The 13,821-nt window shown below is 43.1% G+C and overlaps 1 protein-coding gene across 2 annotated transcripts in view; it reads right to left on the bottom strand.

The window, feature by feature from the left end:
• Window positions 1-13,821, bottom strand: part of IDH1 (isocitrate dehydrogenase (NADP(+)) 1) — a 345,768-nt gene that overhangs the window by 259,864 nt on the left and 72,083 nt on the right. For both annotated transcript variants that reach the window (XM_078680349.1, XM_078680350.1), the window contains exon 3: window positions 2,674-2,965. In XM_078680349.1, coding sequence (XP_078536475.1) covers window positions 2,674-2,965 — 292 coding nt within the window. The remainder of the gene's footprint in view (window positions 1-2,673; window positions 2,966-13,821) is intronic.

Raw genomic sequence — 13,821 nt, forward strand, 5'->3', positions numbered from 1 at the left:
TTTAAGTCCGACCCTACGTTCTGGGACCCGATACTGGAGGCAGTGTTTAAACCAGCGGCAAAGAATGGCTGTCGTCAGTCTTGGACCTCTTCCATCATAGTCCCTGTTTTCAAGAAGAGTTACAGGAATAGTATCCACTGTTACTGGCCAATCTCCCTCATTGACTCAGTGTTTAAGGTTGTAGGACATATTCTTTTGCAGAGACCATCAACTTGGGCGGAGGAGCATGAGATCCTGTCAGATGTCCAGTATGGATTCCAGTCGGGACGTCCTACTGTTGCTCAGTGTCTCAATCTATCTCTGATTCTGAGCAAATATACTGTTGCACGCCCCAGCACAATCCACTTCGCCTTCATGGACTTGTCCTCCACAATTGATTGCGTTAACAGGGTTAAATTGTGGCAGTCCATGAGGGCAATGGGGTGGATAACAGTATTGTTAATTTCCTAGAGGATCTGCATGAATCAACCAAGGCTAATGTCAGGTTTTCTCAGGATCTGCATGTCACTAAGGACCTTGAGATTAACAGGGGAGTAAGGCAAGGATGCATTTTGGCTCCATTTTTGTTTAATTTTTACATTAATGATTTAGACACTGTACTAAGAGCAACTGGAGTTGATTACCCTTGTGTAGGGCGGCGTGGTATTCCCGTCCTGCAATATGCGGACGACGCCGTCCTTATATCCAGGACTGCAACAGTTTTGCAATCTCTTTTAATAGCGATTTCTAGATTCATGACTGATCGGGACTTGGCAATACATAATTCCAAATCCTATCTAATGAAAGTGGGGCAACAACCTAAAAAGAGCTTCCAATTTCGTATTGGCCCCGCTAAAATCCCCGTACTAACGTATTTTCCTATTTAGGGTTTTTTTTTATGACCAATTAAAATGGGGTCCTCTAATCGCGAGGAAAAAGGGGGACCTGGCCCGGGTAAATGTGGCAACTTTAAATTTTGCCTCCAAAATATGGAAGAAACTAACGGGGGCTATGTTGAAAGTCTATACAAATACAATTGGAAGTCATGCTTTTCTGGTACATTGCACTTTAAGGCCCGAATAAATTTGGGTGGGTGGGTGGGTATTGGGTCCTTTTTTTTAAATAAACTGTATAAGAGGTTCTGACTTTTTTTAATGTTTTAATGTATTACTGTTTTTACGTACCTGTATCCGTGTAGCTTCTATGGTTTTCCGAGGTAAAATCGAATAAAGTTTATTTGATTGGTATACAAATGAAAAATGTAATGTCACTTCAATATATTGAATCCCTGTATGTACAAATCATTATGCACGTACCAATAAAAAAAAAAAGAGTTAAAAATAATATATAATAATGCAGACAGTCAACCATTTCTCAGGCTTTTTCTTCTTGCTACCACAGTTTTGGGGTGGGCTTATTTTAAGATGAAAAACAGAGCAAATGTAACAGCTGTGACTTTATACATTTTTCACTGAAGAAAGCCTACCTCTTACTTACCATCAATGGTTTCAAGCAGGCTATAACTTCATGTAGGAGACTGGGTTTAGTGCATTGCTTATCGTGGAAATCATTGATCTGGATATAGCCCCAGATACGCCACTTTGCAAAAGTTGTGCGATAATACTCATAACTTTCTGTAATGTTTATTTATAGATTGAAGTTCAAAAGATCAGCAGGAGGCTACAGAAAGCACAGCAAGAGTGCAGGCTGCCAAGCCTGCCCTGAAGCCTCATTGCGAGACCCGGGCTGCCCCTTGCCAACCCCGCACTCTGATACATTTCATGGCAAGCCTGAATCACAATAAGTGAATGCTCCTTCCATTGCTGGCTGCAAACTAATGATCAGATATACTGCGTATGCTTCACTGAAATTGAAACCGGGGCGGAGTATCTATGTACAGCACATCACCAACTCATTACAGCATGCGGTGGGGTCAGTTATTCTTGCTGGTCACAGCCCAACCCGGTGAGGAGTCGGAAAAGAGTGGTGAGAAGTCTAATATGGTATTGTCTTGCTGACTGGCATACATCTTCAGTAGCAAAGGGCTGACACCCAAAGTGCCTGCACTGCATTCAATTAGCGAAGAGGTCTTACATGACAGCAGGAGTGATTTTGCAGGATGACAGGCATCAGAAGCCAGGCTTACAGCAGGTAGGCCCTTAAAAATCTTGGATAGCTGATACATGTGCACTAGTGTATGTGTCTGTAAATAGTGTTGTGACTGAGCCTGACCGGCATGAAGTGAGGGGTGGATTGAACTTCATAATACAGTTTAAGTAAAATTACAAAAAAACTGCAAGAGGCAGGCAATGAGGTGGGGGCGGGGTCACAATACCCATAATAAAGAGCTGCCACAGATATTGAGGAAAAAGTTGAAAATACAGTAGAGCGGACAACATGTAATGCCTGGGTATTATATGGCACTTTAGGATTATCTGGAAACAATCTTGAAACACTTCTTTAATCGAACAGTGAAATCAGAGGGAGGAAAGGGCGTCAAGGTTGCTAGGAGGACATTCAGAGTACCAGCAAAAAAGTCAATTTAATTGGGAGAACAAGGGATTCTTTTCTTTTCTGACTTTTTTCGAAACGAACAAGGGCTAATCTTTTCAAAACGAGGCAAGGGAAGTCTTTTCATAATATACTTAATATGCCATAACCAAAATGAACAGTCAATGTTAAGTATTGGCTCACCTGGTCACCATAAGCATGACGACCAATAATGATGGGTTTGATCCAGCCTGATACCAGCCGAGGTATGTTCTTGCAGATGATAGCCTCCCTGAAGACCGTGCCCCCCAGAATGTTTCGAATTGTCCCATTGGGAGATTTCCACATCTGCTTCAGTTTGAACTCCTCGACCCTCTGCTCATCTGGTGTGATGGTTGCACATTTGATACCCACATTGTACTTCTTAATAGCTTCTGCTGCATCAACAGTAACTTGGTCATTTGTTGCATCACGGTTCTCCATGCCCAAGTCATAGCTTTGAAAAAACGCAGAAAGAAAGAAGTTATTAAACGTGACTGATGTTTAAATACAGTGCAGAGTTTTGCTGCTCAACATTCTAGTTGTCTTTAGGAACACAAACAAATGATATGTGTAGACTAAAATACAAGGGTACACAAAAGACTCCGAGATTAATTGTGTTAACCTCCACAGTATACCAACTTTCAGGATGGGGACAGTCAGACCTCCATGAAGTCGTTCACAAAGTAAGTTCCCATGTTGAACAGTTAAATTTGATTACAACTTGCCATCGACAGCAAAGTATTCAGCCAGGCATTAACTAATTAGACTTACTATGGATAATTATTTTACTGTGTCTCCATTACGAAAAGATGAGTATCATTAAATCTGCCTAAATCTGCCAGACTAAAGTGATGAGTCCCACATGATTTGTTTCCATTTTCTTCTGCAACTTAACTTCATACAAGAAATTCGTCAAGGAAATCCCTTTCCTGTTCATTCTATTCAACAGGGCAGTTCTAGTACTGGTGAAGCAAGCAGTGTCTTCCACTTCTTACCAGTCACCTTAATAATCACCGCCCTAGCACATGCAATGGAAAGAATAGTATTTTTCCATACTCTTCATCAAACACTGCATCGCTTACAGCACTTTAGCAAAGATATGTGTTCCCAATGTTAGCTCCCACAGGACATTTTGCTTTAATCTACGACCAAAACCACTGAATTTGACTCAAACTAGCCACAACCATAGAACTGAACTCAAAAAATGTTTGTTGGTCTGGTGTAAATTCCTTCGGTAGTTTTTGAGTCATTAGCATTTGAAAAAAGGTGCAAGGGGAGTTTGAAACAGTTCATATTTTTTTTATACCTTGTCAGTTGAAAAGCCATTTGTTGATGTGCTTAGAACTTTGCGAACATTTGAAAATACCAAGAGTTTGTTGATGTGCTTAGAACTTTGCAAACATTTGAAAATACCAAGAGTTTGTTGATGTGCTTAGAACTTTGCAAACATTTGAAAATACCAAGAGTAATCTATCAGTGCTAGATACATCAAGGGGACTCAGTTTAAATAAAAAGGGGACCAAAACAGCGTTCATTTGCAAATAAAGTTGGCATGGTGTGATTAATATGTACAACATTTGACAGATGTTGAGAGGATTCGTTTTCAATTGGCACGCTAAGTTCTGTACCAATCCATGCATAGGGGTGGAGGAGTAAAGTTGAACGGAGTGTCTATGAACTTTTCATCTGCTTAGAACTTTGGCACTGTTCGATAAATCTACATCCATTTGGCAAGCAGTTAATAAGTTAAAGTTCCACTAGGTTCAGGTATTTCAGATTGCATGAGAATTCTGTTGTGGGAGGAATGAGTTGGGGGGTGGGGGGTGAACAAAAATATTTTTGATTTACAAATAACTTTGCATGACCTGGTGGGCCTTCGTGAAATGTGGCATACACTTAGGGCCTGATTTAGAACTTGGCGGACGGGTTACACTGTCACAACGGTGACAGATAACCCGTCCATCGAAATATAAATCCCATTACATTTCGGCAGACAGGATATTCGTCACCGGTGTGACAGAGTAATTGGTCCACCAAGTCCTAAATCAGGCCCTTAGCCTGTTTAGCCTTCTCTTGGTATTTTTAAACTTGTACTGTCCATCAGGGGGACCCAATTAAAAAGGAGTAGGTATTCATATGAGAATAATATTGGGTCTGTTCAACAAACCTGCACATAATTTGGTAGAAGCATGGAAGTGTTGGCTTTGTATTAGTATGTCACATTTTCTGCCAGGGTGGGGCCCAAAGGTAAAGAGAACTCAATAACAGTTTCATATACTTATAACTTTAGCACTGTTTGATTAATTTGTATCAAATGTGGCAGGCGGTTATCAAGGTACACCCACTGTATGTGCATATTGTTGCATACAGATTCAGTTGAAGGAAAGGAAGCTATAAAAGGAAGAAACAAAGACTTTTTTGATTTACCAATACCTTTGGCACCATTTAATGAATCCACACAAACCTGGGCAGACATTTACAAGGTTTAGCTTTCTTCTGGTTATGCCAAATGTTGAGCTGATTCATCAAAGGGCGCGAAAGCGGGAATAGATGTTTAATTCACTAATTACTTTAGAGCTATTTGATGAGCCTTCATGAAATTTAGCAGCTCTCTAATTAAGACTAGCGGAAAGCCAGGCAGGCCTGTAACCAACCTATGTTGCTCACAGTTGAAACAGGAATGCGCAGGGTCTGGCTGGAGGCAGTGCACAGAATAGCAGGAGAATGTGGAATATAATAAACAAAAAAATTGCAATTCACTGAAAAGTTAAGGTTGGTTATGGTTCAGTGAATCTAAAACCGAAACACCTTGAAAATCCCCAGGTATGGTATACAATGCACACCATAACTCACACCACCCTCCATGCTCAGTACACCCCTTAGTTGAAGGCATGAGGAAAAGAGAATAAAAAGGACAGTAAATAATTATGGGTTGCACTATACGTTTCATACAAAACTGAATTGGAGAGCTTTCACAGTTTTGTGCTCACTGAACCATAACTTACCTTTAACTATGCTTTTTTGAGTGAATCACACACATATTTATGTTATAATTTGCAAAATATTAAAGAACGTTTACTCCTCTGATAAATAAAATGTAGTATGGGATAGAACAGGTTAAAATAAATACTTGAAATGTATTTAATAAGAGATTTCCATTTCAGCCTGATCTAATCATTTCTAGTTGTTTGTGTCTTTCAAAACGATTCTGTAACAGTGCCCACTACCTGTTTTGTGAGCACATCGTTTGTAAAAAGTTATGAATTAACTGAGTGTTATCCTGTAGCAATGGAGCAATCTATCATCAATATATCTGGCCTTAAAGTATACATTTTTAAGCTACAAAAAGCATACAGCCCATAGATCTCTTACTGTTATTCCTCTTGACTGGGATGAATCAGCATGTTGTGCTGCTCTGAAAAGACGGGACATTAAGTTATGTACGATAAAATGTATAAACTACTAGAACATCAATTCTTAACCTTTGACTCTGTGGAACCACCACTGTATCACTACGTGAGGCTTGGAACTTTAGCCTAATAAAAGCATATGATTTGAACCACAAAACAATACACAAAAATTCAGAAACAAGTATACATTGTCAAAACCTCGCGCAGAGAGCCACTGGGCAAGCAGGAGCTACTGGGCCCAACTATAGGGGTTAAGACGTTTACTCCTGATGTCCCGGGCCTAACCTTCTATGGATCCTGAGCAACTGGGTTACGTAGCCCTTCAGCTTTTGACTCTCAGAAATAGCATGGTAGAAGCAGCCCAAGGCTCCCTCAGGGAGAGGTGGACAACCAGAAGTGAGCACAGGCCCACAACTAAAAATAAGTGCAGTTGCAGCAATAAATTATTGTCCAGCCAAATACTCACTTTTATGATGAAATAATATTTTATTTTATCGCTAACACAAAGAGAAATATGACATTCACAAACAACTACATACTCTCCCCCTGAGGTCAGGGCTCTAGTGTTTCATTAGGCAGTTCCCTGTGTCCCACTCCCTCCTCACTCTAGCAATAGCGGTTATTTCCCATTTACAATAGGCAAACTCAGGGGGAAAGTCCCACAAGTAGACCAAGTCTCAAGAGTGCATTCGACTCTGTATTAAAGTCAAAAGGGTTCCAGTGCCTTATCGCTATGTAGGCTTTGGGAGACCGGAGTTCCTGAGCACGCCCCCTCCATGGTACCAAGCGGCAGCAGCTGGTTTAGGTGAGTTCACTGTGCACGGTCCAGGTGGTCTGTGCTCAGTGTTCCTCCTCGAGTTTCTCACAAGCGGTTGTGGTACCGCAGCGACTGGAGGTTCTTTGCAGCTCCTCCAGGCAGGGTAAGTCTTTGGTCCGTCCCAAGGAAGGGGGAAAGTATTGCGAATGGCTTCATGCTGATCCTTTGTCCCAGTGTAGGTGCACAGGGGTCCCAGCTGTTGTTGATGGTCCCAACCAGGTCACACTTCTAGCTTGTCCCGTGACCTTCTTCTGGCATACGGGGTTTCCATATCTCTACTGCACAGTGGCTCTGACCCAATCGGCGCAGCAGATTCCTTCACAGCAGTCCCTCCTGGCATACAGGGTCACAAGCTCACCATCGCACAAGGGCCACGGACCTACTCCGCACAACTATCTATCTAGGACGCCCCCTCCTGGCATACAGGGTCGCTGACTCATCACTACACACGGACAATGAACCGTTCGGCACAACGATGCCCATGGCTCATTTAAGGGCGAACCTCATCTGGCATACGAAGGTCACTGAATTTTACTGCACACAGGCAACGATACGATTTTTGCAGCAGTCGTCTCCTCACACCTCACTAAGGGAGTACACTGGACAGGATTCCCAGTTGAAATTCGCTCCTTCCCATGCTCTCCTTTTCCTCGCAGGGCAAACTGGTCTGGGCAAGCAAGCAAGCACTGGTGCTCTGGGCTCCACAGCAGGTGGTCTTGGTTTCTTTTTGTGAGGTTTCCTCACTCAGCTGGGAAAACTACTGGCCTTGTCTTCTAGTACTGGCTACAAACAGAACTCTTGCAGAGGAGCTTCTCCTCTTTGCACAGCCTGACTGGCTGCTTGACAGTTAACATTGTTTGGGGTCTCAACTCCTTTTCTTATAGTCCATTTGGAGACACCAAATGTGATTTAGAGTCCGAGTCTTTGAGGTTTATGTTGGAGGTCTATTTCCTTTTGAAGAGCCCACTCCTCTGTCCTCTCTTCATCGGGAAAGCAGCCTGTCACAGTTATAGGGACTTCAAAGCGAATAGCCCCACAACACAAGTTACAAGATTGACAAGAGCTCACACTTGGGTGTCAGCCACATTGATATGAATAGGTTAGCCCAGTGCCTCAGCGCTACTCTTTTTGATTCTCTTATGAGCCCCAACTCCTTCCTGAGATGTGCCCAGGTCCCTTCCTTGTGATCGCTCTCTCTCTCTATCTCAATCAAAGAGCACTCTTTAAAGTGTACTGGGGGAGTATGGCTCTTCCTTCTCCAGGTGCCCCACACATCTTATAGTAATGCACTAACACCCACACCTGTCCAGGGGAGGTGGGGATTTCTCTACCTCATCTCCTCGTGTTTCACCGTGAAGCCCTGTGTCTCCCAAAATGGTAATCCAGAGTCCTCCATTTATTTTATCCTTTTTTTGATAAACAAATTTGTATTGATTTACAAAAGGAATGCTCCAGCGATTCAGCACCATATCTCAATAGTCTAGGATTACATATACAAGTCCTCGTAGTACAGGCTGAAGACGGACTAAACCCTGCCCGATGAAGGCGTACCGGGGTGAGGTATGCGGCATATAAATAGCAGAGCAGCGCCAAGCGCAGTCTGGCGGAAGCGTTGACCGTTCTGGGGGCCATAAGGGCATCACGCCAGTCCTCCTCTTCCAAGGGGCCCACCCAGTCCTCTCATTGTGCCCGCAGTCGGTCCAGGGAGGTCGGGTGTTGTTGATCAGTGCACGGTAAATGCGGGAAATGCCACCTTTTCCCAGATCCTCAAACATAATCTGGGCTTCAGGCGGACTGTGATCCGGTAACCGTGTACCGGTTGTGTGGTGTGAGCATAGGGCATGCCGTAGTTGGAGGTGTCGAAAGAATTGTGCGTGGTGCAGCTAGTATCTGATATTTAGATCGCCGAAGGAGCGCATGGGATCCCCCACCCACACGTCGCCCAGTTGCGTGATACCTATGAGGTCCCAAGCTCCAAAGCCTGTTCACTCCTTTGAGCCAGGTCCCGTGCCACAGGGGTGTACATTGGGTCAGTGTATGTGTCCATTTGGTGTGCTGTAGTGCTGCCCGCCAGGCTAGTAACACCGAGCGCGTCATCTCCGGAAGAAGGGAAGGAATCGGGGTCCCATATAAAAAGGACTGGATTCTGGCGAGGTCCAGCTCCCTCAGCTTGAGCCTATAAGCTGGGTCGGACCACCCCCGTTAAACCAGTCATGTATGGAGAGAAGTTGCGTGGCTAAATAGTATAAATAAAGGTGAGTCATCCCCAAACCCCCATCGAACGAGGGGATCCTGCAAGTACTGAGCGCCAGCCAAGACCTACCTCTCCCCCACAAGAACTTGTTGGCCAAACTGTCGAGTGGAAGGAACCAGGCCCTGGGAAAGCACATGGGAGTGTTCTGAAGCATGTAAAGAAAGCAGGGTAACACCATCATCTTAAAAAGAGCCACCCTCCCCATGGGGTTGAAGGGCAGCGACTGCCACTTTTGGAGGTCCGCCTTGGCTCGCTTCACCAGTGGAGTGATATTGATGGCCCAGCTGAGCTCAGGCAGCAAGGTCACCCAGATTATATTATCCTTTACAGTCACACATACACCCAGCACATGTATTCAGCATACACATGCTGCACAACACAGTACCTTCATGTATTATACCACTCATAGACACACATACACACAGCACATGAATTTAACATTAATGCACTGTGCAGCACTATATCCTTCATGTATTGTAACTTTGTTATTGCATTCATAATTTGCAGTCAAAATGTCATACTAATCTGTTTTACTAGATAAAGAAACCCACCCTAAAGCTGGAAAGTGTCACATGCAGAGTAGGAATGGAAATAGACAATTTCATTATCCGAGCACCATATTCATTAACAGATTTTATGTTATTCGGCGTAAAAACATTTTAGAAGCCTTTTAAGTAAAATCACAAAATTGTTTACGGTGTTTACTGTCCACTTTCTCCTGGAGGCAGTTGGCCATACAACTTCTGCCCCTCGGGCAGCAAGGGCCTTAAAGGTGCAGCAACAACAAAATCGAAGGATGGCTGAGCTGTTAGCCGGTTTTCTGAAATTTACACCAAGACAAAGAGATTTTTTTAAGATATTTATTAAGTTTCATAACAGCAACGAAGATATTCTTTAGACATCGATAACAACTAAACGTTGAGCCATCACGTTTTTTCCTCGATCGGTAGGTAGCCTGACATTCAAAGGAGGAGATGTGGCTTAAAGGCCAAGGCTTGAGACCTTAGAAGGGGGGAAGGAACCAGGCTCGACTCCGCAACATCGCTAGATTCGGAGAAAGATCGCTTCACCCCCCCCCCCCCCCCCCCCCCCGCTCAAATAAATGCGTGACGTAGTGTATGGTTCTGTCGCAATGCGCTATAATCCCCTTGGGCGAGGTTCGCGCTATTAAAAACTGTGAAAAGAGGCGCTATCAATACAAACTCCCCATGTATAAAGCTGTTGCAATGCGGAAGTTCCAGAGGTATAGAGAATGATAAAGAAGGGCTTATCTGATACAAGCGGAGTTATGACAACCTCTGTCGTGACGAGCCACTTAGGTCACGGACTGCCTCGCCCAAGAATGCACAACCTAACTCGAACAAAGGACACGTAAAACTGTTTTAGAAACAGTTAAATTTCGAGTGGCTCTGAAAAAGCGTCCCCTTCCTATTCGACCGCAGATTAGGAGAACACGAGGTTCAAGAGCGACGTAGCAATCGGCGCGACCTTTCCCCTACATCCACTGCAAACGGCCTTTGTTCATTGGATTTCTCAATCTATATTTCTAACGCTGGACGGGTGTGGTTGCTACACTGTGGCAGAACAAGCACTAGTCACACTAGGCCGTAGGGCTCTACCGTAAACAATCTTTCATTAAGGATCGGGGTCATTTAAAAACAAAGCATTTCTTCCTTTAGCCAATTTTGCAGTGTCAGGGTCAGGGTGCCTCTTTCACCTAAACGTTCAGTCATTAAATACAACTGCAGTATCGTTGCCGCGCCGCCGCTAAAAAGGCTTCGTTCGCTTTGTACACTACTAGAGATGTTTTCGTGACTAGGCAAATCGATTTTAAAATGTATGCCTATTTGTTTCATCTCATGCCAGCATCCGCCATGATTATGTTAAAAAGGCAAATACCCGTGTATGCATGAGACTCTTTAGTTCGGATTTCGCCAGTGGTGAGGTTTTACTATTTTCGAGTAAAGAGAGATAATCAGAACTAGTCATAGCGAGGTTGGATGCATTTCGATTAAACTGATTACTAATTTATATAAATGTTGGTAAGTAGGTCTTTCAAATGTTTTTGAATTGCAGTTAAATCACTGATATATCCGTATATATAACTATATTGGCAAAACCAGTTTACGTAACTTCGTATCAACAGGGAAAGCACATTAAGTGGGGGAAACCGATTGATGCAACCGACAAGGTCACCAAGAAAGCTCTCGGCCCAGATTCATAGGCGTGCACTGAGCATTCGGGATTTCTTCTAGAGTATCAGGAATTCGGGTCTTAGCTCAGAAAAGTCTCAAGGACAGGTTAAGTTTTCCAGGGCCAACCACATTCACTCCAAAATCCACCAGTAAATAAGTGGAGTTTTACGTTTGATTCACCTTTGCATCTTTGTTAACCTGCTGTGGAAACTGTATATGGCTATGTCATATAAAATGAAATATATTGGCGCAGATCACGTTTATGGGTGAACCACACGGCTCTTCCATCTAGTCTAATCATACACCTATTCTTCTCCAGCACATAGACACCCTTCTAACTTATCTACCCCAACCCCCGCCCTCTGCCTCGTGACCCCCTTCTACCAGATTACAACTTTGGTGCAAATTCTGTTTAAGGCTCAAGTGCCCAAGCTAGGCAGTATTTACCCATATACTAGCTGCACATGGGCTATTTGCCCATTTGCACAGTCTCTACCTGTGCTATTTGTCTACAGGTTATTAGGAGGAAGAACCTGGTAAACCTCTTTTTGACAAATAGCTCAAAATTCTGATTTGTGCACCTTGGAACAAACACAGTCAAGAGGGGCAAGATACTTTTCTTTCACTCGGTCAATGCACAAAACTTGAATCTTAAGATAGAAACTGCCGCAAAGGCAGTGGAGAAAAAGAAGTTGGGTTTTGGATATGGAATAGGAATTAAAAACTGCCATCAGGTTGCAGGCTGCACAAATGCATAAAAAAATGGACAAATGATGTGATGTCTGTCTTCAATATCTGTACTACTCTGAAGCTGGATGCAAGGTTGACCTTGATCCAGTAGGGACAGTCTAGCCCGACCTGCCAGGCCAAGCACTCCATCTATCACTTTTTTGTGTGCAAACAAGAAGCAGGGACATTAGATTGACAGGAAAGCCAATCCATGGTAAGCAATGGCAGGGCTCCAGGATCTTATATGTTCTTGGAAAATCCCACAATATGTCTCACAACAGACAGCACATGGGCTAGCTAGAGGTAAAAACCGGATGAGCTGACTTTAGTGAAATCTGGTTATCCTAGTCAGGGTGATTCTCCTCTGGGGAAAGGAGTGTGGTTCCTAGCAAGTGTGCAAATTATTGTTCGATTTCCGATTTAAATTTCTTTATTTCGGCATGAATGCCATAAAAGAGTCACAACACAATTCATTACATTAAAATAAACTTTTTGTCAGCAAAGATTTAAATTCATTAAAAAAAATACATTTCTTAATACAAATAAATCGAAACACAACCATTTAAAAATAACAAAGATCCCCCTATAATTACTAGGACAAATTCTCATTCTATTCTTAAGGATATACTTCTTTTAAAGCTGTTGCCCCTTTTTTTCCCTTAGGAAAAAGATGGAGTGTAAGAATCGACTAACACTAAATATTATTGTTTGATTTGTGTTTGTTTTAAGTATTCTCAGGGCCTGGTTACATGATCTCAGGCCTAGCAATAGGCATAGTGGTTTGATCCATCTTTTTCTAGCCAATGCATAGGCGGGGCAGAAAAAGAAGATATGAAACTCATTTTCAATCGGGCTGCAATCACACATAGAACAAATTTCATCTGCCACTAGGGGTGGAGCATTAGGCCTCCTTGACCAACGTGCCAAAGTTGTTTTGATCAGAAGATTCCCATATCTTAGTTTTAAAAATAGGGTTTTGGCAAGTGGGGGCTCTATCTCATCAAGAAAAGTCTCAAATAGTGGCTCATCCTTGAAACTAAGAAAATTTGTTACTAAAGTTCCAGCAACCGAAACATTTGTTGCCATGCTAACCATAAAACTCCAAAAGGCCCTTTTTAGGGCTCGGACTCCTCCCCCTGGGGGAGGAGTTTCGAGATCCTAATGTTATAAGAAAAAAAAAGAAGAAGAAGGGCCTTGGTGAGAGGAATTCCACACATTCCTTTGCGTTTTCTGGCATCTGGTCAGTGATTCGTCTTCCCTGTGCTGTGTATGTAGTAGCCTTGAAGTGATAGGCTGTAAGTAATGTACGCGTGCCCGATGTGGCATTTTGTGTGCGAGAACGTGCATGGCAGAGTGATTAATCTTAATTACGAGCTGTCAGAGTGCCCGTGTAATGCAAGCCAGATGATGCGAACGCGTTCACAGCGGTGAGCGCGTTCAATGTTAAATGACGAGAGGCAGCAGGCGAGGCTCACAGAAGATGACTCATACATGCTCGTCCACACTGTAGTTCTTGTTTGTTTGAGTTCTTGGGGGAAAAAACATGACGCAGGACAAAGCTGTTTCAAGGTCGGACCTAAAAAATGAAAACTCTAGTTGTAATATCTTTATGCCACTAGGTGGAACTATTGACTTTACAAATTGCACGTTCTGAGTTTGGCACGCTGGGGCAGTCTTCCTCAAACGGCTTTTGACCGTATGCCCAGATCATTTGGCATTTTCGGCGAGATAATAAGAAGCAGCTTTTAACATGCAGAGGCGTTGACTAAGTAAACCAACTGAGAAAAAACATAGCTATAGAGTTTATACGAGCTTTGTCCCTTAATTAAAGATATTCGCATGATATCTCTATATTAACAAAAGCCACCTTTCGATGAAATGCCAAAATCGAAAACAATCATGCAG

Source organism: Lissotriton helveticus, chromosome 3_1 (genome assembly GCF_964261635.1).
Source record: "Lissotriton helveticus chromosome 3_1, aLisHel1.1, whole genome shotgun sequence".
NCBI classification, from domain to species: domain Eukaryota; kingdom Metazoa; phylum Chordata; class Amphibia; order Caudata; family Salamandridae; genus Lissotriton; species Lissotriton helveticus.